At 30.1% G+C, this 24,335-nt stretch overlaps 1 protein-coding gene across 1 annotated transcript; it reads right to left on the bottom strand.

The window, feature by feature from the left end:
- Positions 1-93: 93 nt before the first annotated feature.
- LOC135954156 (uncharacterized) lies at positions 94-23,722 on the bottom strand. The gene is made up of 4 exons (XM_065504230.1): positions 23,684-23,722; positions 11,787-11,871; positions 11,260-11,696; positions 94-576 (listed from the first exon to the last, which is right to left on the bottom strand). The coding sequence occupies exons 1-4, from the start codon at positions 23,720-23,722 to the stop codon at positions 94-96; spliced, it is 1,044 nt and encodes a 347-aa protein (XP_065360302.1).
- Between the last annotated feature and the right edge of the window lie 613 nt (positions 23,723-24,335).

The following is a 24,335-nucleotide window of genomic DNA, read 5'->3' as shown; positions in this document are numbered from 1 at the left end:
ATTTTTATTAAGATTTCTCCAAAACTGAGAGTCAGTTAAATACAATCATGGTAGTCAATTAGCAAATTAAAGGGTTGTGGCTGGGATCACAGTTTAAGCACGGTTTCTGTAGACAACGCGACGGACAGTCTTGTATCTGTAACCTTGATCGGCTTGAGGTTGAGAGTAAGAGTAACCATCATCAGCTGGAGCAGGGGCTACTGGAGCGGGTTGGTGGAAAACGGGAGCTGGAGCAGGGTGATGTTGGACGGGAGCTGGGGCAGGGTGATGGTGGACTGGAGCTGGGGCAGGGTGATGGTGGACGGGAGCTGGAGTAGGGTGATGGTGGACGGGAGCTGGAGCAGGGTGATGGTGGACGGGAGCTGGGGCAGGGTGATGGTGGACTGGAGCTGGGGCGGGTGCAGCGTGGTGTACAGGAGCTGGTGCAGAAGCAGCTGGGGGAATGTAGCTTTGCTCAGGGGCAGGAGCAAAACTTTGAACTGGAGCTGCTGGGGCAGGTTGTTGGTAATCGTAACCTAATTCGGAAACATCAGCGCAAACGCCAGCTACCAAAACAAGAGCAACAATGAAGAATTTCTGTAAACAAAAAAATAGTTGATATTAAAATTACACAATATTCAAATTTTATATTTTCAATTAGCTAAAAGCTTTGTTTTAATTTTAATTACCATTTTCGAAGAAGTTTTGATTCTTTTTTTCTCGTGTGTTTAAAGTTTGAAAGATTGTTAGTTAATGATGTGGTTCAACGTTTATACCTTAATTTATATGTTTCTTCTTTTGTTTAACGGCTACCGTTCAATAATAAACTTCTAGTGTCTCAAATTTAAGACAAAAGAAGAAAATTAGAAGCGGAAGTAGTGGATTTAAAAGATTTAAGATTTAAGGCAACTTGGCCGATAAACGATATTGAACATTTTGGTATCCAATTATGAATCCATACGTTTTGATTATGTTAATTCAGCTTATTACCATCCTATACATAATGTATGTATAAAAAATTGTTAAAAAAAAAAATAAAATTTTAATGTAAATTTTTTTACTACAGCTATTAATCATTAGCTTCACCAGAACAAGTTCAAAGATTTTACTTTGATTGTTGAAATTTTTATTTTATTTTTGGGAGCTCTAGTACTTTAATTTTAATTGTAGTTAAAAAATTAATTGTTTTTAAGTAATTTACGCTGAAATTAAATTAGTTTTTAATAAAATGTATTCGTAATTTAATCGTTCAATGAACTTTATTTAAGCGTTTTATACAAATTAAAGTTAAAAGAAAACTTTTTCATTTTATTATAACAAATTTTCTACATTTATATGCAGAAAAGATAATAACTCCAGATGTTTAACATTGCAAATTTTGTTTATTAAATATTAAATAAAATATACATTTTATTCATTAGTATTCGCTTGTCTTATTTAGTCATTTACATACAGCAGCACTATTAGCAATACTAATGGGTTACACTCTGTGAAATAATTATAAGATTTTCTGAGATTTTGTAGAAAAAGTTAATCAAAAATTATGCATTTATTAAATGATTTTAATGAAATTTCAGAAAAATATCCCAGAAGATCCAACGATTAAATTTTAGATAAAATCAACACTTCTCGCGAATTATATTTCTCAATAATGCACGTTGGTGCAATTATATGGAGTAGATTGGTGGTAATTCAAAAAAATAACAAGTAAGAAAGTATGGTCGGTCAAGCCCGACCATATAATACCCTACACTAAGTAAAAGAGCAAAAACATTTTTCTTTTAAAATTTCAATAATTTATATTTTAGAGTGATTTTCGGAAGTGGCCCTTATATGGGGGCTATGACCAATTATGGACCGATCACCATGAAATTAGGTCGTGTGATTTATGTCTATATGAAAGTTTACTATGTTGAATTTTGTGTGTATACCGACATTTTTAAGCGATTTATGCACGTTAAAGTGGTTTTCGGAAGCGGGTCTATATGGGAGCTATGACTAATTATGGACCGATCGTAACAAAATTTGGTGACATGAATTTTGTATATATAAAACTTATATGGAGCGCAATTTGTGGAGATACATATATAAATTAAACATTTATGACCGATAAAGGCCAATTTCGGAAGGACATTTGTATGGGGGCTAGGTGAAATAATGGCCCGATTTCAGCCAGTTTCAATAGGCTTGGTTCTTGGGCTGAAAAAATAATATGTACCAAATATGATCGAAATATCTTCAAAATTCCTGAAATTTCCCTCCCCAAAACCGAAAAGTTTTAATATAAACATGTAAGAGAGCTATATTCGGCTGTGCCGAATCTTATATACCCTTCACCAAATTATACTTTAAAATAAAAATTTTAAATATTTTTAGGTAAACAATTTTTTTTTTCATTATTTGGAAAATTTTTTTTTCGAATTATTTTTTCAAATTTCAAATTTAAAATTTTTTTTTTTAAATTTTAAAATTTTTTGTTTTTTTTTTAATATTTATCGAAAAAAAAAACTTTTGGTGAAAAAAAATCGGGTTAAAAATTATTTTTTCCGATTTCGACCCATTGTAGGTCCAAGTTACTATGGGCTTATATACTTCGTTGTAAAGATCTTGGAAATATCTATCATTAGATATAAATATTGTCAATATTAATGGCATAGTAATCCAGATATAGGTCAAAAATCGAGGTTGTCCTGGTTTTTTCCTTATATCTCAGCCATTTGTGGACCGATTTTCTCGATCTTAAATAGCAACCGAGCCGGAAGAATTCCGGAGATATTGATGTATGAATCGTGTATGTAAGTTAGTTGGGGGATTCGGAAAGTTGATTTCAACAATCACTCCGCTATCTATAAGGATCCCTTCTCACGAACGTGAAGGGTATAAAAAGGAAAAAAAAAAGAAAAATGAATTTGGGGTATGTCATAAAAATTAGGGATTTTTTTAAAAAATTGTTAGCTTTTATTTTGAAACATTTGTGCAATATAAATTTATTTAAAGCATTAGCCATTGTTAGCTATGAACTTTTCTCATTTTTCTGGCAACATATGGATTCCGAGCCAAAATAATTGCTCATCTTTTGAGGCCAAGAACGAATCAAGCTAATTTCGGATACTCTGTTCCAAAGTGAAGCTTATCACAGAGAGAGCGTTCTGCATCCATCGAAATAGTAGTCGGACGGGGCAAGGTCTGTACTATAAAGCGGGTGAGGCAAAACTTCTCAACCACTTCACTCTAAATAGTTTTTAACAGATATTGCAAAATGTGGCCTATGATAGAATATTACGGTTTCATGTATGTGCGCATATTCTGGGCGTTTTATGGCCACAGATTCCATGTTGTGGTCTGGTAAGATTTCAGCAGCTCATAATAGATAGGACCCTTTTGCTACCACCAAATACAGAGCATTACCTTAGTGCCATGGATATTTGGCTTTAGTGTTGTTTCGGCTGATTGCCCGGGCTTCACATACGAACTCTTACTCTTGGAGTTATCGTAAATGATCCATTTTTCATCGCAAGTAATTCCGGTTAAAAATGATTTTCTTTTATAGCATGGTACCCAATTTCCCTGCTTTTTGATGAATCTTGCTGTTCGCAAAGGTTTCAAATTGCTGTCTAAGTAGCTTCCTATGATTTTGCAAGCTCTTGTTGAATTTTGCAACAATATTCATGGAGAATGCTTCCAATTCTTATTCTTCGAACTTTTGTTGCTGGCCTTTATCTTTCATGTCAAAATTCTCACTTCCGAACGGCACATAACATCTCTCGCTCGTTGAAACCGTTGGTACACATTCACCATAAGCAAACGGTTGAGGTTCAGCGTCACTCGTTTTTTCAAATTAAAGAAGTAAAGCAAAACTTCCCACATATGCATTGTGTTGGAACTAGGATGGGAGGTTATGGGAGGGATAAAAGTGTTTTTGAAAGTGACAGGGAAGACTTGTGCGGGTAGTTTGTTCTACATACGTACAATACATCTAAAGAACGTATTTTCCCTGTAGTGTGTTGTGCGGTCCCCTGGCCAATCAACCACGAGGGCATGTGTTCTTGATGAAAAACGTGTATTACGTAAAACTATGAGGGTATCACGAACAAGTTCCATCATTTTATCAAAACACATTAGATTATAGTACCGATAGAATAGTTAAACCGAACCACATTACTTCGGTGCTCTAGCGAATCAATAGAGTTGGATACCCTAATGTCGCCAATAATCACCTTTGCCCTCTCCTGTACTTGGCCGAGAATCTCCAAAATAGAGTTGTATTCCAATTTCGTTCGGATATATGTAAGTGGTGTAAATAGCGAGAAGATCAGATGGAGTGAAGTAATTCCTACACCGTTTCAGAAAACCAAGACACTTGAATGCTTCTTTGGGCACTTGATAGATATGTTTAGACAAACGTACATCACATTGTATTCTCATGACCAGAACAAGAGCGTCTGATATTCTACAACATTTACACCACCCATAAATACAGATGAAACGACATGATCTGTCGTTCGTTTTTCTATCAACATGCAACACTGAGTCTTGCGAACGCTGAAAGCGACCCTATTCACACGACCCCATTCAGATTAAGGGAATCATTCATGTTTTGCCACAATTCCCCAATCTTCGAAAGTGGAGGTCTATAATATAAATGGCAAATGTAGCTGTCATCTGCAACAGAATATATTTTTTGATTTTAAACTTATACACGAAAAAGCGTAGCTGAAAGAGTTAATGAAAATGGAACTCTCAAGCTACAAAGCTGTTGAATGAAAAATGTTTATGAACAGATGACCCACAAATACGATTTTTAATGAAAGACAACGATTTCGTGCATTCAATGAATGACTTAAGGTAGGGTCACATGGCAAATATTTGCTCAAAAAAGCGTAACCACTTTTTTATCACAAATTTGTTTGGTGTGTACTCTTACAAGTGTTTTATAAGATCAGACAGCATCAAATAAAATAAAACTAATTTTTAAAACTAAAAGTGTCCTAAGGACATTATCGTATATTATGGATAGGGATATGGACCGATTTCAAGATAATTTAATTTGGTCACAATTTTGTAAAAATTAAAGATACATTTTGTGGCTTATTCTTTAATATCCAATTTCAGATTGTTTCATTGGGTTGATAATTTACATGTTCTTAATTTTGAGTTTCTAGGACACCCTTTCATATCTGGACCATAAAAAAGGGTACCCTATTTTTTGAGTTAATATTTACCATAACTTAGGTTGCAATATTTCTGCTGTGATATGTCAATTTCATAGTTGGGAATTGCTACTTTTTGAACAGCAGGGAATTATTTAATTTCTTGAAAGAATTACTTGGCTACCATATTTTTAATTAAATTTTGTTTCACTAATTTAAGACGTAGTAGGCCTAGTTGTTGTTTTTTTTTTAATTTTGTAGGTTGTTCGTTTCTTAAATGATCGATTATATTACCATATTGACTGACATCTTTTTAGCCAGCAACAAGTTGCCGTTAATGATGTTCAATTTTAAGTTTATTTTTTTAATTTTTATCTCAATTTTAATGTGCGTTTCTTTTAAAACTTGTTTTTAAGCCTTCGTTTATGGATAATTTAAATATTTATGTATTTATTTTGGCTGCATTTGCCAGGTACATACATACATATATTTAATATATAAAATTAAACATCTTTGGCTAAAACATAAATTTATATTAAATCCTATTTTATCTGCAGTTTGTATAAATTTAAATAAACAATTTTTTTTTAGTGTAGCATTAAATTTATTTTTATTTAATTTACTGGATTTATTTAAACATATTTAACTAGTATTTAAACAAATTTAATATTCATAAAATGTGTATTTTAGTGTTCTATTCTTAGATACTTTGGGAGATTCTTATTTATTATAGCTAAATATTTAAACATGTTTTTTCACAAGAATCGCTATAATTTATAAACTATCAGTCATTCCGTGATATATTGGCACAAAATAGAACAGGGATCTTCAGATATTCATTTTGTTTGTCGTTTTCACATTCTTCATTTGTAAATATATTATGGATCGTTATAAATTGCGTAATCAATACAGCCATGTTCGTATGTCCATCTGTATGTTGAAATCAACTTTCCGAATCCCCTAAATAATTTATATACATGACCACATCATTATATCCGCTATAAATGAACTTAGATTGCTGTTTATAATAGAGAAAATCGGCCCAGAAATAGCAGAGATATAAGCAGAAAGCAGAAAGGAATTGCTAGATTAATGCATTGAAATGTTATTGGGATCAAAATATGTATAGTGGCCTGAACAAAGTTTTTCATATATTTTGATTCAAAACTTTTTAACGATTCAACCTATTTTTGGATAAATATTCAACAGAGATTGTCCTTTTATCATAGAGACAACGTGTGCAAAATTGCATAGCATTATTTACAATATATTTAAAGAAAATAGCAAAAAAAAAATTAAAAATAGCCAAAAAAAATGTTCTCATATTTTGGTCCACATTTGATTTTCAATACCAATTTTCAATACGAATCATTTCTGATCTACAAAAAATATTTGGAGAATATTCCATTCCATTAGGATGTTTCCTGGAGCCCCTATCGTGCTAACAACAGAAGGATGGGCATAGCTAGATCGTCTTAGAATTCTATCAAGATCCAGAATTTATATACTTTTTGGTTCCACGATCAATTTTTCGATACGTTACAAACGGAATGAAAAAATCAATGTTTACTCATATTTTTGATGTTGGGTATAAAAAGATTTATTTTTTTTAACTTAAACTAAAACCATATTATTAACAATATTTTAAAATTCAATCTTTAAATTGTGCCTGAGTTTAGATTACTTTTTTTAAAGATCAATACAAAAAATGTGTAAAACAGAAAGAGATTTACTTTCAAAGCATATGCTAAGGCTGTTCATTAAATATCATTAATGAAACAAATATAATATAAATAATTAAATTGAAAAATTTAAATATTAACAAATTGAACGAACATATCGTTAGACTGCTACAGTATTGTGTGAAATATAATTAATTAAAATCCCTTCCTAATTTAGCAGTGGGCTGCTAAATTTATTGATTATATGGCAAATTTTTACAATAGCTCGTTTTTAATCAATTAATTTCTTAATGTTGTGAAAATTTAAACAGAACTAGATAATAATTACTCCTTTAAAGCAGTGGTCAAATTTGAATATTAATTCTTTAAATATTTGATAAAAATATCGAAATATATTGTATTTCATCTAATTATTATTATAACTAAGACTTGAGACAAAAAAGTCCTAAGTTCTCAAGATGATATTTAAATTGAAATTAACCCTTTAATGTGGTAGGGCTCAAAATGGGTCCATGTTTTGAAATCTATAAAAAATACACTACCTGAAAAATAATTATTTTCAATATTTCTTTGTTAAAAATTCTTTTATGAAAATTTCAATTTCGTTAATATTGACATATGTATTAGAGTGACAGCCGATTTTGTTTTTTTAGATTTCAAAGAGTGCCGGGTGGAATATTGTGACACTAGGCCTAAATGTTAAGTGCTGAAAATTTGAGCCAAATCGGGCAACGATTTCTGGACGCGCATCGAGGTCAAAGTTCAGATATATGCAAAATTTTACTGTTAATATGGAATAAATAGGTGAAACTCGTTAACTTTCTGCATTGTTTTCTAGAAATATGTAGATTTATTTATATTAATGAATATTACATTAAAAACAAATTTTGGAAATTAACCCTGTATCTTCTTTGGTTCAAAATGACCCAAAAACTGTATTATCGCCAAAATGAGAGAAAAATGCAAATTTTTCAGTTTTTGAAAAAATTTTGCTACTAAATAAATACTTTTGCAATTGAATGCAAAAGAATCGAAATATGTACGTAATTATCGTTGTAATGAGATATAAATGACAAAATTTTATTAAAAAATTTTCAAGTTATTACAAATTCGCAAGACCATTAACGTGTTTCAGGCCACTTGAACAAAAAAATTAGGAAGAAAATTAAGATTTTTCGAGAAAAATTAAAATAAAAGCTAATTTTTACTTAAAATATGTCCATATTTACTTGTATATGAGTTTTTGTCTTCGTAGGATACCGTTAACCTATTCGCAGGTATGGCCAAAAAAACATTTACAACAACAGTGAAAAAATGGATTTTATCCTTTAAGAGGACTTGGGGTCAAAATGGTTGTGTTTTTCGTGATTTTAAAAGTTGAGGTTAATTTGGACCCCAAGTGCTGCTAAGGGTTAATTTCCAGTTTTGTGCTGTTATTTTAAATTCTGGACTTTATGTTATATTTTCCTTAAGTTGCATTAAAATCGGCCCAAAAATATATAACATTTCCTTATCTTTTCATTAGAAATTCAAAATATTGAAAAATTTTACATTTGACCTTCACGATTTAAAGGTTAACGTTTTCCGATTTTAGTAAAACTTTCAGACCATATTTGAAATTACCAGGGTTATAATACTATGAATAAGTTTTACTTAAAATTTATAACAGTAAGGAAATTGGGCTCATTCGCCTAAATATGGACAAATAATTAGTTTTTCTTGAAAATCGCAAAATTTAAATCGCAGGTACGAAAAAACTGTAAGAGGTATTGACATAACTTTTTCATATTTTTATTCCCTATTTTGATCTCAATAAACCCCAATGTGATGATCGAAAAAATCTGAAATTTGTTTAACAAAATTTTTAAAAATTTGAAAATGGAGTTTTGAAACAGCCGTTAAAAAAAATTATTTTTTTGGCCATACCTGCGAATAGATTAACGGTATCCTACGAAGACAAAAACTCATATACAAGTAAATATATATACTACATATTTCTAGAAAACAATGCAGAAAGTTAACGAGTTTCACCTATTTATTCCATATTAACAGTAAAATTTTGCATATATCTGAACTTTGACCTCGATGCGCGTCCAGAAATCGTTGCCCGATTTGGCTCAAATTTTCAGCACTTAACATTTAGGCCTAGTGTCACAATATTCCACCCGGCACTCTTCAAAATTTTAACAAAAATTTTTTTCCATACAACTGATTGTCACTCTAATATGTATATTAGAGTTAATTTCAAAAATTTGATTTGAGGGTGATAGAAAAGAAATATTGATGCCGTTTTGCTAAGCTTATAATGGCTTTTCATCGCGTATATTTAAAAAATCTAAAATACTTTTTTTTATTTTGTTTATGCAATTTGCGCCTCCTGTTGTGGGTTTTTGGAACTATTTTTAAGGATTCAAAAAACATCAATTGTATTAATTTTTGATGCACAATCGAATAGATTTGCAATATATTCAACCGTTTTTGGTCTACAGAAAAAGGTGCTCAAAATGCACACCTTTAGGTGCGTTGAACCAGCACATGTTTTTAACAAGAAGAAAAGAGTACTGCTTTTGCGAAATTATTTCGCAAATATTTGATTCCAAATATTTTATATGTAGTTTGACAGCATTTCGCACGAAATTTTGAACAGAGTACCTAGCTTTAGTTGTCAAAAACCTAAGTAATGAGAATGAATGTATAAGTAAAAAAAAACTATTTGAAAACAAAACCAACACTCGTATGATTTTATGTGATTATTTTGAGAATTTTTGTGTTTCCGCTCCATATTTCTCTATGGTTTTCATAACATCAAGTTGTAGTTTTTCGATTTAAATTTCGAGTTTTCCAATTTCAATTGGTTTTCTCTCAATATTTTCAATTTATATTGGTTATTTCTCGACATTGTTATGGATTTCTTTATATCTATTTGGATGAGAATGTCACTATTATAGTTCTCCAGATATTCGAAAATAACTATTTACTTTATATGTGATAGGTGCCATGCCCACTAATCAAATCGCACCCATTTTCGGACAAAATTCTAAGACCATGGGTGGTGCCACGCCCCCTGTTCCAATGCGTATCATTTTTTGGTTTGACTTCATGCTCTGATAAAAATCGGTTCGTATAAAGTTTGAAGACTTTAACAAGGATAGTTCTCCAGATCGTCGAAAATAACTATTTACACGCCCATTTATCTAATTCTAAATCTTATTATACCCTTCACCTTCGTGAGAAGGGTATATATAAGTTTGTCATTCCGTTTGTAATTTCTACATTTTTCATTTCCGATCCTATAAAGTATATATATTCTGGATCCTTATAGATAGCGGAGTCGATTAAGCCATGTCCGTCTGTCTGTCCGTCTGTTGAAATCAATTTTCTGAAGACCCCAGATATCTTTGGGATCCAAATTTTCAATAATTCTGTCAGACATGCTTTCGAGAATTTCGCTATTTAAAATCAGCAAAAGCGGTCCACAAATGGCTGAGATATGAGGAAAAAACCAAGACAACCTCGATTTTTTACCTATTTTTGACCTACATCTGGATTACTAAGACATTCATATAGACAATATGGATATCTAATGATAGATATTTCAAAGACATTTGCAACGACGTATATAAGACCATAGTAAGTTGGACCTACAATGGGTCAAAATCGGAAAAAAAAATTTTAACCCGAATATTTTTTTTCACCAAAAAAAATTTAAAAAACAAAAACTAATTTTTTAAAATTTAAAAAAAAAAATTTTAAAAATTTAAAATAACAATCGAAAAAAATTTTTTTCCAAAAAATTAAAAAAATAATTTTGTTTACCTAAAAATATTTAAAATTTTGAAGTATAATTTGGAAGGGTATATAAGATTCGGCACAGCCGAATATAGCACTCTTACTTGTTTTTTTTAAATCTGGGATTCTTTGCGGAATATACATACTAAATGAGGAGCAGCGGAACAAAAGGTACTTTTTCGAATTTTTTTAAAAATTGATTTTTTAGTGTTTTTTTAATATTTGGGTTGAAAGAATCAATTTCTCATAATTTTTAAATTTTCAAAAAAGTAACTTTCCTCAAATATACTAGTTTTGTATGTACCGAAAAAAGACAAAGTATTTATTGGCGGATATTGATGGAACTTCAGAAAAACATTTTTGGGGTCAAAATGAGACAAATTTGGAAAAAGATGAAAAAACTTTCTTAACACTAAAATTTTATGTTCAAAATCATTAGATTTTTACATATCTTACCTCAGCTACCACTGTGCTTTAGAAAATCAAAACATAAACTAAACCAAAACAGCTAAATGATTTTGAATATTTAATGAAATGTTTTATTAAATGCGCAAAACAAAAAAATAAAATAAAACCGTTACAAACTTAACAACAATATGTGATCAGTGATCGCACAAAGAGATCACACCTTGAATACATTAATATTTATGTTTACGTACAGTCTTGTAACCATCTTCGGTAAAGATTTCAGAATCTTCATAATGTTGCTGTGGTCGTTGTGGGGGCACTAAATCTTCCAGACGGGGAGCTGGTGGTGTTATAATGTGTTTTGCTGGAGCACTCTCCTCAACAGGGGGTAGATAGGAGTGGTTGGGTGACTGTTTAGGAGCTACAGGGGCTGGTGGTAGATAGGCTTTTCTGGGAGCTGAGGGAATTTGTACAGGTTTGGGTGGTAGAACAGGAACTGGAGGTAGATACATTTTCATGGGTGTAACAGGAGGCAAATAATCATTGCTGGGTTTGGTAATGGGTGCTGGCATTGCTTTGGGTGGAATATAGGTATTCTTAGGAGCTCGTACGGGTGCAGGGGGCAGGTACATGTTGACAGCAACTGGTGGTATATAAGTTTTCTTAGGAGCCACTACGGGGGCAGGAGGCAAGTACATGCTGGGAGGTAAGGGTTCACTTTTGACAGCAACTGGTGGTAGATAGTTGTTATTGGGTTGTGGCAGTTCAAAGGCCATAACTGGAGGAGCATGATAGTCGTAGCCCAAATGTGAAACATCTGCATAAGCACAGGCGATAAAGGCCAGTAAAACCAATAGCGATTTCTAAAGAAATAAGCAACATTTTATTAATATTTTATTTAAAATATGATAGAAGGCGATTTATTACTAACCATTTTGTTTAAATATTGTTTCCTTTTGGAACACTTGCTAACAAATGATACAGTTTCATTAAAACTTGGTTGGTTTTATATTTTTTGGATTTCTCTGCATTCAATTTGCCCCTATTATACTTCCGATATCTATTGAATTTCAATTTCAATCTTCACTTTCGGTTTTGTTACTTTTTCTTCATTTGACCCTGAACTTGATGCTTTTAAAAGCAATTTGTACTATATATAACACTTGGTTGGTGGTCTTTATTTAAAAATTTGCAATAGTTTTAATTAACTTTTAAAGATGTTTTTTAGGCTATAACTAATCAATATAGTCATACAGTCAATCAGCAACATAATTAAACCCTATAATTTAGTTTGAAACATCTACATAACTAGTAATTATTGAAATATATTAGTAATTGTTAGTTAACCAATAATAAAAATAAGTTTTAAACATATTTTACTAAGTGTTTTCAATGACGCACAGTGTTTCGTTCTCATATAGCGACTGGACAAAAATAGAAGGATTGATTATAGCACTATGAAATTTAGCACACTATTATAAATAAGAATATTGAAAAAAATACAAAGTTTTTAAATTATTGGCTCAAGGACCTTCTATATATCCTGAATGGTAAAAATACCATATTTAGCACAAATTTTATATCCATTAAAAACTCAATTTTGAATTTGTTGGTTGTTACGCCCTTTTGCATTTCAAATGACGATATATAGATTCTACTCGTCGAGTACTACAATTATGTCTTTTAATTTAGGAGATATTCGCATTTGAAAATTAAATTTTCAACATTTTTACCCTCCCTACTCCAGTTTTTTTATAACATTGGATACAAATATACCCCGATTTTCTCCATTTTGCCTTTATTGGAGTAACAACATATATTTGTGTCAAATCAAAAAATAATTATTTAAAAAAACAAGTAAGGAAGTATGGTCGGTCAAGCCCGACCATATAATACCCTACACTAAGTAAAAGAGCAAAAACATTTTTCTTTTAAAATTTCAATAATTTATATTTTTGAGTGATTTTCGGAAGTGGGACTTATATGGGGGCTATGACCAATTATGGACCGATCACCATGAAATTAGGTCATGTGATTTATGTCTATATTAAAGTTAAGTATGTTGAATTTTGTGTGTATACCAACATTTTTAAGCGATTTAAGCACGTTAAAGTGATTTTCGGAAGCGGGTCTATATGGGAGCTATGACTAATTATGGACCGATCGTAACAAAATTTGGTGACATGAATTTTGTGTATATAAAACTTATTTGGAGCGGAATTTGTGGAGATACATATATAAATTAATTAATTTATGACCGATAAAGTCCAATTTCGGGAGGACATTTGTATGGGGGCTAGATGAAATAGTGGACCGATTTAAGCCTGTTTCAAGAGGCTTGGTCCTTGAGCCGAAAAAATAATATGTACCAAATTTCATCGAAATATCTTCAAAATTGCCTGTTAGTGCGCACAAGGTTTACATGGACAGCCAGCCAACCGACCAGACTGACGGACGGACATCGTTTAGTCGATCGGTATACTTTAAGGTGGGTGTTAGACTAATATTTTTGGGCGTTACAAACATCTGCACAAACGCATTATACCCTCCCCACTATGGTGGTGTAGAGTATAAATACTGAGTCCAAAGTTATATGCATTTGAATTTAAAAAATTTTAAAAATGCGATTTTTCGCAATTTTTTTGGGAGAAAATACTTTTTTCTTTTTAAGTTATCTCAAAAAATGTCTAAGAAAATGTAAAGCTAACTTTACGTCAAATATTATAAATGAAAAAAAAATTAAAAATGTTTGATACCGAGTAGACCAGGTCTATCCAAAAAACTTTAGTGCAAAAATTCTCAAATCTCATAGTCGATATCAAAATAAAATACCTCACTTTAGATGACCAAATATGTTCTTAACTATTTTGTAAAGGGTTCCGATAACCTTTAAAGCAGAGGTCGTTAGTGAGTTTATCAGAGACGCTTTTCGAATAAACATCAACTGAGTGCCTTAAATTGTGTTGCATTTTTCAAGTGAATTCGTGTGCATTATAAATTGTGTCTGTATTTCTGCGAATTTATAAACGTGTATAAAAAACATTGAGTGACTATTTAATTCTGTTGTTGTACATTTGAATAAAGAGTTTTTTCAATTTTCAAACTACTAAACGGCTTTTATTTGCAATTAAAAGTATCCGGTTTATTTAAAGGAAATAAACCAACGTTTTGAAAAGGTTAAAACGTAACAATACTTTGTAAAAACTCAATAGAAAACATTTTTTGTCATAATTTTCAAAAAAGTTTTCCATGAACTTTTTAATTGTCAAAAGCTATATATATTTTTGAAACATGGACAAATCCCCTATCCAAATTAATTAGGGAAAACTTAACAACTCGCAGAGAATTTACCTAGCACTGTTATTTACATTCATAAAAATGTTGTTAGGTATTCAAACATTCATTTATTATACCCTTCACATTCGTGAGAAGGGTATATATAAGTTTGTCATTCCGTTTGTAATTTCAGAAAGTGATTCTAAGTCGATCGGTATACTTTAAGGTGGGTGTTAGACTAATATTTTTGGGCGTTACAAACATCTGCACAAACGCATTATACCCTCCCCACTATGGTGGTGTAGAGTATAAATACTGAGTCCAAAGTTATATGCATTTGAATTTAAAAAATTTTAAAAATGCGATTTTTCGCAATTTTTTTGGGAGAAAATACTTTTTTCTTTTTAAGTTATCTCAAAAAATGTCTAAGAAAATGTAAAGCTAACTTTACGTCAAATATTATAAATGAAAAAAAAATTAAAAATGTTTGATACCGAGTAGACCAGGTCTATCCAAAAAACTTTAGTGCAAAAATTCTCAAATCTCATAGTCGATATCAAAATAAAATACCTCACTTTAGATGACCAAATATGTTCTTAACTATTTTGTAAAGGGTTCCGATAACCTTTAAAGCAGAGGTCGTTAGTGAGTTTATCAGAGACGCTTTTCGAATAAACATCAACTGAGTGCCTTAAATTGTGTTGCATTTTTCAAGTGAATTCGTGTGCATTATAAATTGTGTCTGTATTTCTGCGAATTTATAAACGTGTATAAAAAACATTGAGTGACTATTTAATTCTGTTGTTGTACATTTGAATAAAGAGTTTTTTCAATTTTCAAACTACTAAACGGCTTTTATTTGCAATTAAAAGTATCCGGTTTATTTAAAGGAAATAAACCAACGTTTTGAAAAGGTTAAAACGTAACAATACTTTGTAAAAACTCAATAGAAAACATTTTTTGTCATAATTTTCAAAAAAGTTTTCCATGAACTTTTTAATTGTCAAAAGCTATATATATTTTTGAAACATGGACAAATCCCCTATCCAAATTAATTAGGGAAAACTTAACAACTCGCAGAGAATTTACCTAGCACTGTTATTTACATTCATAAAAATGTTGTTAGGTATTCAAACATTCATTTATTATACCCTTCACATTCGTGAGAAGGGTATATATAAGTTTGTCATTCCGTTTGTAATTTCAGAAAGTGATTCTAAGTCGATCGGTATACTTTAAGGTGGGTGTTAGACTAATATTTTTGGGCGTTATAAAAATCTGCACAAACGCATAATACCGGGATTGACCGGACATGCCGGACTGTACCCTACATAAACCATTAAAATATTTTAATTTAATTTCTTTCATATTTTTGCCTGTGAAAAAGCGTAACCATTATTACATATTTTCAGCCAAGACAAATCATTAAAAAAATTGCCCTTCTCTGCATTTTAAAATATTCCGATTAATAAAATCCTTTTTTCTAACAACATCCTATGTTAACTGGCAACTCTGCTTAAGTAGTGGCCAAAAATTTTAGTTCTCAATCGCTTACTACTAAAATCACTCGTTCAAAAATGTCGTCCGTTTTTAATTGCTTATTAAATATAGTTAAAGTGTTCCAAATCTTACAAATATAATAAAATATTAATTAAAATAAAGTAATTTAATGAAAAATCTTTTAAAAATTATAAAAATAAAGTGTTAAAGTTTAGTTTTTAATAAAAAATTCAGTAAAACAATAACATCAGCAACAAATTGAAGTTTGTATGTAAATTCCTTACATTGTTGTTGTTGTATTAAGTGGTATTTAGTTATTGTTGTGTTTTTTAGTCAAAAGCCCTTTACCAAGGAGTATGTGTGTGTAAATGGGTGGCGTGATGATTTGCATTTGCAAGTGTTTTGTTTGTTATTGTTTTCTGCATATGGAAAAAGAAATGAGAAAAAGAAAAGAAAAATCTCTAAAAAAGTAAAAGCAGAGCAAGTAAAAAGTAGTGTTTATGTTTTGTTTATTAAAAGAAAAAAACAACTGTTGTTGTTTTTAGTGGAATATAAGTAGTAGAGTTGCCACAATATTAAATAAGAAAAATAAAACGGCAATCGGTACGGTACGGTTCGGTTTAATTTCATTTAATAAATTAAAATAAAATATGTATGCAACAATAAGATTGTGAATTTTAAAGGTAAGTGAACAAATATTAATTAATTATGAAGACAATTTTATTATTACATATTTATAATTAAACGCTTTTTATGCTTGTTTTGGTTCGTCCAATTGAAAAGATTTTAATTTTTCCAAATATTTAATTACATAATAGGCCAAAATAAAAAAAGAATTTTAGTGATATGTGTTGAAACTAGGGTGAGGCCAATCGTGTGAAAATTGGTTAGGCAGTTTAAAAGTTATTTACAATTGAAACTGCACAATTTTACGCTATTCTTATTAATAGGATAGGATCCAGAACATAGCCAATTTAAAAATTTTAAGAGACTTAAAATTTTGTATATTTGTCGAAAATGTTTGTTCCTATATAAATATTTAAAATAAAATATGAAAATATTATTTTGTTATACATATATCAATGGAAAGGGGATTTTGTCTATTTTTCAAAACTATATATAAATTTTGATAATTACAAAATTCATGGAATACTTTTTTGAAAAATATAACAAAAACTGCACTTTATTGAGTATTTGCAAAGATAAAACTTTTTCAAATTGAAATTAAATTTTTATTTGTGATTCATTTTGAATAAGATTTTTCTATTTAAAATGGAATAAAAACAAATTTTGAAATTTGTAATCAGTAATCACGCAATTCCCAAAAAAGTGTTGAAAAATCCAAAAAATGGGAGTTTTCTGGCTATAATATCCATAATGCCATCTTAAATGGGTTACTATATTTTGATATTGACTATGCGATTTCAGAATTTTTGTCATAAAGTTGAATTTTACATAAAAAATATGTTTTTTTTCCAAAAAATCGCCTTTTTTAAAATTGTGTCGACTTTCCAACAGTTCTTTTTATGTTTGACATATACATTTGTTGTTAGAAAATAAAAGCCAAATAAAACCTACTATCAAACAAGTAAGAGAGCTATATTCGGCTGTGCCGAATCTTATATACCCTTCACCAAATTTTACTTTAAAATAATTTTTTTAAATATTTTTAGGTAAACAAAGTTTAATTTTTTTTTAATTGTTTTTCAAAATTGTTTTTAAAAAAAAGTTTTTCCAAATTTTTAAAAAAATTTTTTTTTTTTAGTTTTTAAATTTTTTTTTTGGAAAAAAAAGTATGACAAAAAATATTTAAAAAATATTTTTCCCGATTTTGACCGATTAGATATCCATATTGTCTATATTAATACTTAGTAATCCAGATATATATCAAAAATAGGTAAAAAATCGAGGTTGTCCTGGTTTTTTGCTCATATCTCCGTTATTTATGGACCGATTTTGCTGATTTTAAATAGCAAACTTCTCGAAAGCATGACAGAATTATTGATGATTTGGATCTCGAAGATATCTGGGGTCTTCAGAAAATTGATTTCAACAGACGGACAGACAGACAGACGGACATGGCTTAAACGACTCCGCTATCTATATACTTTATAGGGTCGGAAATGAAAAATGTAGAAATTACAAACGGAATGACAAACTTATATATACCCTTCTCACAAAGGTGAAGGGTATAAAAAGTAAACAATAAAAGTAACAGCGAAATCTAAAGAAAAAAGCAAATTGTGGTGGAAAAATGGAAAAAATAAGATTAATATCATAATTAGGATATTTTGGTTCTAATTTTATTGATAACTCAATAAAATAATTGCAAAATCTCTGCCAATATCTTGTAACATAAACATTTTTGACTTTTTGTCCAAACTTTTTTACTTGCTGTTGTTAAATGAGTTAAAACAGCTTCAGCTGGTTTTATATTTACAGTCGATTTTAACGTTAAAAGAATATTTTATCTTGTCTATGGTAGACCTAAAGTCCACTCTTAAGTAAAAACGACTTTATTTCTCTTAAAATATACATACTTTATTTCTGACTATGATTATGGGCCATTGACTTTAAATTCCTATAACTTTTAAACTAAGAGAGAGCGGGCAAACATTATTAAAATGCATGCTGTTTCGATGATCTTGATTTATGACCAATTGTCTCCTTTGCTTCGAGGTATAATTCTGAGTTCGTATTTTGCGATCTACAATTTGCAATAGGTTTTCTAGGGAACTGGCCACTTGAAAACAGGTACCTCATTGTACCTTTTAAATTCAAATGCTTATAACTTTAGAGTCAGTCTCGATTTTTAAACAGTTATTTTTGTGTTTGACATATAAATTTGCTGTTAGACCAATAAAAGAAAAATCGGGAATATTTGTAACCGCTGTTATCAAAAAAGTGAAAATGATGAAAATTTAATTTTCAAATGCGAATATCGCCTAATTTATAAGAGATAATTGATAGCTACTTTTGTAGTGCTCGATGAATTTTGGAACACAGACGAAGAAATATGATCGTTTTAAACATTTAACATACCCGAGGTGTCCTACTTTGGGTACCATGCGGTCAAAATTCAAAACATAAACTCGACAACACTTCTTTGCACATGCCAAATTTCATTCAAAACGTGCTTAATTTCCCGGGATTTTTCGGCAATGGAAAATTTGGAATCCACGATTTCTAGGGTTGTAATTAGGGATGCAAGAGTTGTATGTCGGCCTCGAATCTCCAAACTAGGGGCATATTTTCCCTTGGGTATGGATACATAATAAATTGTAGAATGTTTTTTGGTTCGTTGCTATCGCCCGTGACCATACTCATTTTTCCTGCGGCTAACACTTCGAGATCTAATTTCTAATTTTAGACTACTGATAACTATAACTCTCAGCAAAGTCTCCTCTTTTCTGGAATAGTTTTACGAGGTCCGTCATCCTCCCAAATATTCAGATTATTTTTGCTTCAATCCAGCATTAAAAAAGCTTATTATTTCGTTTTTAAATGTCTACAAATCTTGATTCTAGCCATTTGTACCAACTTTTTAATTTGCGAAGAAAAAAATACAAATATAAATTTTGGAAAAATTTTCAGAAAATGTTTAAATTATATTGTTCCTCACTGTATATGCTATTTATCTTATGGTTAGCTATTACTCAATTCAAATATCAATATTTCTTTGTTCTTGTTTCTTTAAAATATCGCACATAATTTATGACCAATTTCACAAAATGGCCAAAAATCTGCTATAACTTCTTCGAAAAACTGTTTCTCAAGAAACTTATAATGTTTTCATAAATATTTGAAAGGTATCCAACAGCTACAAGATAAAAAAAAATATTTTTCGAGTCCAAAAATATAAAAAAATTTTAATGAATTTTAGAAATACAAAATCTATCTACATAGAAAATATCTCTGCGATCTGATAAATAACAAACATCCTATATATATTAAAAATTTCTCTAAAAACATCATTTTCTCTTAAATTCCCATATAAACTTTGCGGACCTACCAACTTACTTCTGGAGAATGATACTGCAGTGCCTTATATAATAAGAAATGTTACTTCCCCCGAGAAACCAATCAGGGGACCAGTTCTGTGTCGGTTAAAAAGCGGTAAATAAATTTTAAAAATCCCGCATATTTATACCAAGTTTTAATTAAATATTAAACAATACATAAATTCAAACAAAGTAGTTTATGTTTGAAAAACTTGAAAACTAAAGCTGAATAGTATTTACCTCAGATAAACTATTGATTTAATTCAACTATTGTTTATTTCGCTAGACAACATGGCAGACAAAATAACATTGAAAATAAATATAAAAATTATACACAAATGAATTGATACAATTAGAAAACCCTGCATCTGATATTTACAAATACGATTAGAAACAAACAATAATTAACAAATTCGTTATGCATGCCAAATCGATTAGGGGAGTAAGATAATAGTTCGACAACTAAGACAGAGTTAATTGAAAAAAGTCAAAATAAACCAGTTACCAGGGAGTTAAATCATATATTTTTTTTGAAACCACTGACAGCAAATCGTATGAAATGTTTTGAATACACCTGCCATAATTTGACATGCAGAGAGATGTTTAATGTTTTAAAATGTTAAAGATGATGATGTTGATAGTGAGGCATTAGTTAAATAATTATAGCAAATTTATTTTAGAGTCTTTTTTGTTACTAACTGATTGATTTTCATTTAAGATAAAGCTGCATCTTTGTTTCTATACAAAAAAATACAAATAAATGTTAAAACAAATTAATACATTTGTTTCGGTAGCTTGTTTTTGTTTGAAGCTGTTTTTATCTAAGCAAATTTGGTCAATAGACCATTATTTGTTTGGCTCTAACGGATCACTGTTGAAGCCATTAAATTCGCTAGAAATGTGATTAAACAAACTTGTTTTAATAGAGTAATATTTATTTGCCTATTTTTTATGAAACCACCAGCACACTTTTAATTACTAGATGAAAAAAAAAATCAATTAAATTTAAGTTTAAATATCTAAAAATTATTACCCATATAAAAATGTTTAACTTATTTGGGTTTTTTTCTATGTGATTTACGAAAATAAAACTGAAACACGATTATGTTTAATTAATTATCTATTTATTGAAATTTGAATTTATATAACGGTTTCAAAATTAAAACAATGCAATTGGAATTTTTATAAAACAAATGGTTTGATTAATTTGTTGATGAGATTAAGTAAATGAATAAATATTGAAGTGCGATATATTTTTCAGCTTTAAAGATAAGAATCTCATTGTTATTTAAAATAACTTCGATTAATCATTGAAATGTTTTTGAGAAATTTTAGTTTAACAGGATCTAATTGCCAGATTACTTGTTCAAAATAAACAGAAAGCAAAATATTTCCGTTTAGAGTTCTCAAAAAGTCACTCATAACTTTTAAATTCAATCTCAGTTTGTTTACCATTTAAAAATTGAAGATATTTTCTTAAAGCTATGTTTTGTACAAAAGGGTCAAAGGTCAGCAGCTGAATCAAAAACTCATATTTCCAAATCTACTTATTTAAAAAATCCAAGAAAAAAACCATAATAACAACTAACTCTGTTCTATATTTTAACAAAGTTTCATGGTAAATACTTGTTGCATTTAGGAGTTATACAGCAATATCTGCACACTCCATTTCAAGTTGTTAAATCGTAGAATCATGTCCTGCCTCATAACTCTTAAATGAAACGAAAGTTCATAAAGAAACTTTCCACAAATGCAAAACTGTTTTTTTAGTTGTTATTCTGAATTTTTTTCTAATAAAAATCTTTTAAATTAACTTAAGAACTATAAAATTATATTCAAAAGATTCGTGTCTTACTACTCGTTTCTTTTTATTTATGAATTTATAATTTCTTTCTTTTTTTTAAATTTTCGTGCTTAGTTTTTTTAATTTAATTCCATTTCTATGCTAACAATATTTGTTTTGGTTTTTTTTTCAACTCTCCCTGCACGCTCCATCATAATGTCACGATAAATTTATATAAAAATCTATTCATATTTCTTACTAGTTCAACATTTGTTGAAAGCAAAATCGATATTTCTAAGAACAATAATGAAAATAAATAAATAAAAACATAGAAATTAATAAATAAACATGTATTTCGTGTCTTCAATTTAAGGTGTATCAATAAAATGCGAAACAAAATGTATGAAAACTATTTTGGTGAATGAACTTTATTGTTATTTACTAAATTGTGGTAATTTAAATAATAAAAATTTATTTAGCTTTTAAGCGAAAAACATGTTTTTATTTAAAAATATAAATTAATCAATAACAATATATTATTTAAATATATTTAATTGAAAAAATTGTGGTTTTATCTTAAGAGTCTCAGTTAATGTGTTTTTATTATGGCATACTAACTTTCATCAAGAATTTCAAGAACATCCGGGATACCAATAGCGTTCAGGATTTTAATACTTATGCTCGACAGTGTAACATTAGGTAATCCTCTTCCTTTTATTGAATATATTTCAAACAAGATGTACAAATCGAATATGAGTTGAAAAATATACTCGTTATTTTAAATTGCGTGCTCGGGAACACTTCAACAAGATCTCTAAAGTGAAGGAAACATGGAATTATTATCGGGTTTGGTTCTTCAGGTTCTTGTACCAATTACAAAACACTTTGACCAATTGGTCTGCAGTGATACCAGGGGACGCTGTACAAGCAGAGTATCCTCTGTATAATCAACCCCAGTAGATAGGTTGGACTGTTAATCGAAGATATATCATTAGTTTCCTCGACAATCCAGGATAGTGGCATCAGAAACTTTCAACATTACCAACCGAAATCATTGTACGCATGACCATCATCGAACTCTACGACGCTATATTTTCCTAGGAAATTCCAAATCTGGTGGTAAGTTACAACCCAGACTCTGCCTGATATTCCGTAATATGAGTCTGTGATCAAAATTATTCCTTCTTGATACTGTTCAGCTGCAGGATTCTGGCGTTTCGATTGTTGGAATATGTATTAATGGGTCTTGTTGAGACGAAATTAGATCCTAAACAGTTCACAACTTCCATTATTGCCAGATTAACTACATGAAAATATTTCCTGGAGCCCTGGAGCGATATTTTGAGTTTAAGATCCCTGTACACGCAGAGAAAAAACATGGTTCGACATGGTTACGACAGCTATACTATGTTCGTTGTAACAATATATTGATGTCGTAAACATATAATTGTTGTTTTAATTTAATTTAAACAATATTTTAGTTACTGTAACCATTAAATGTTATAAATATGAATATGGTTCACCGAAATGTTTCGTTATGTACAACCATTAAATGTTAAGTTTCTATACGCGTAGTCATAATATGTTTAAGATGCAAACAAAATATGTTTACTATTAATAGTATTTTTTCCCACCAATTGTGAGTGCTGGTGTTTGTCTAAGCTGTGTTATTTTTACAAGTAAATTTTGAGTGTCTGTAATTCCCATTCGCTCTATAGTTTTATTTGTATATTATCTTTAACTTTCCTAGAGGGAATAACAATAAATTTCAGTGAATTTATCAACAATATTTTAATTGGGAATTTAGTACCTTAAAACTAAAACCTATTAAAATAAACTTTTGTATTTCTAAAAATAAATTTTAATGATAATATGATTACTTTGGATGATAATATGATTTCATTGGGTCTTAAATATGATTAATTTGGGTCATATTATGATTGATTTGTATCATAATAAGATTATTTCAGAACATATTATGATAGTTCATGATACCAATAATGATCATAATATGTTTTGGACTACAAGCATAAATCTGATCATATTACGTTGCTCTTAGTTTATGGTTACCACAACCATGTTTTTTCTCTGCGTGTAGTATAGTTAAGAACAAACAGGATCGTGTAAATTGGAGCCATCTGTGCCAATTACCATGATGGTATCAGCAACGTAAAGACAGTGTTTGTGCATATATGAGGATGGACCCGATGTTTTCACTCCATTTCGAAGTATCAGTTGTTCGCGTCAATAATTCCGCGACTTTTTGAATGAAACACAGGTTTTTGGATAAAAAATAATTTTATGTTTCAACTTTGTCCGACGTTTTTTATTCCTTCCATAAAGTAAGATTTGTCGAGGTCATCAAACTAGGTATTTGTTTGTGAGATGATTTCATCGTTGGAGTCAAATCTCTTTCCGCTGAGCCATTTCTTTATGTTTGGAAATAAGAAATAAACTAAATCTGGATAATAGGGCGGGTGAGAGAGCAATTCGTAGAATATTTCATGGATTTTTGCCATTAAAATTGCACATGTGTCCACCTTTTTGTGCACAATCGGGAGCCAATCCGGCAACCATCTTGCAGAAAGCTTACTCATACCCAAGTGATCGTTCAAATGTGATCATTCATACCCAAGTGATAACGATCCATGTGAGATGCCTATGGCCGCAACATTCTCTTGCTCATTCAATCTCCGATCGTCCAGAACATTCGGCATCTTCAGTAAACCACTGAAATTCAGTAAACCACTTTTTACCAATGAAATTG

Source organism: Calliphora vicina, chromosome 3 (genome assembly GCF_958450345.1).
Source record: "Calliphora vicina chromosome 3, idCalVici1.1, whole genome shotgun sequence".
NCBI classification, from domain to species: domain Eukaryota; kingdom Metazoa; phylum Arthropoda; class Insecta; order Diptera; family Calliphoridae; genus Calliphora; species Calliphora vicina.
This window is presented reverse-complemented; position numbering and strand designations above follow the sequence as displayed.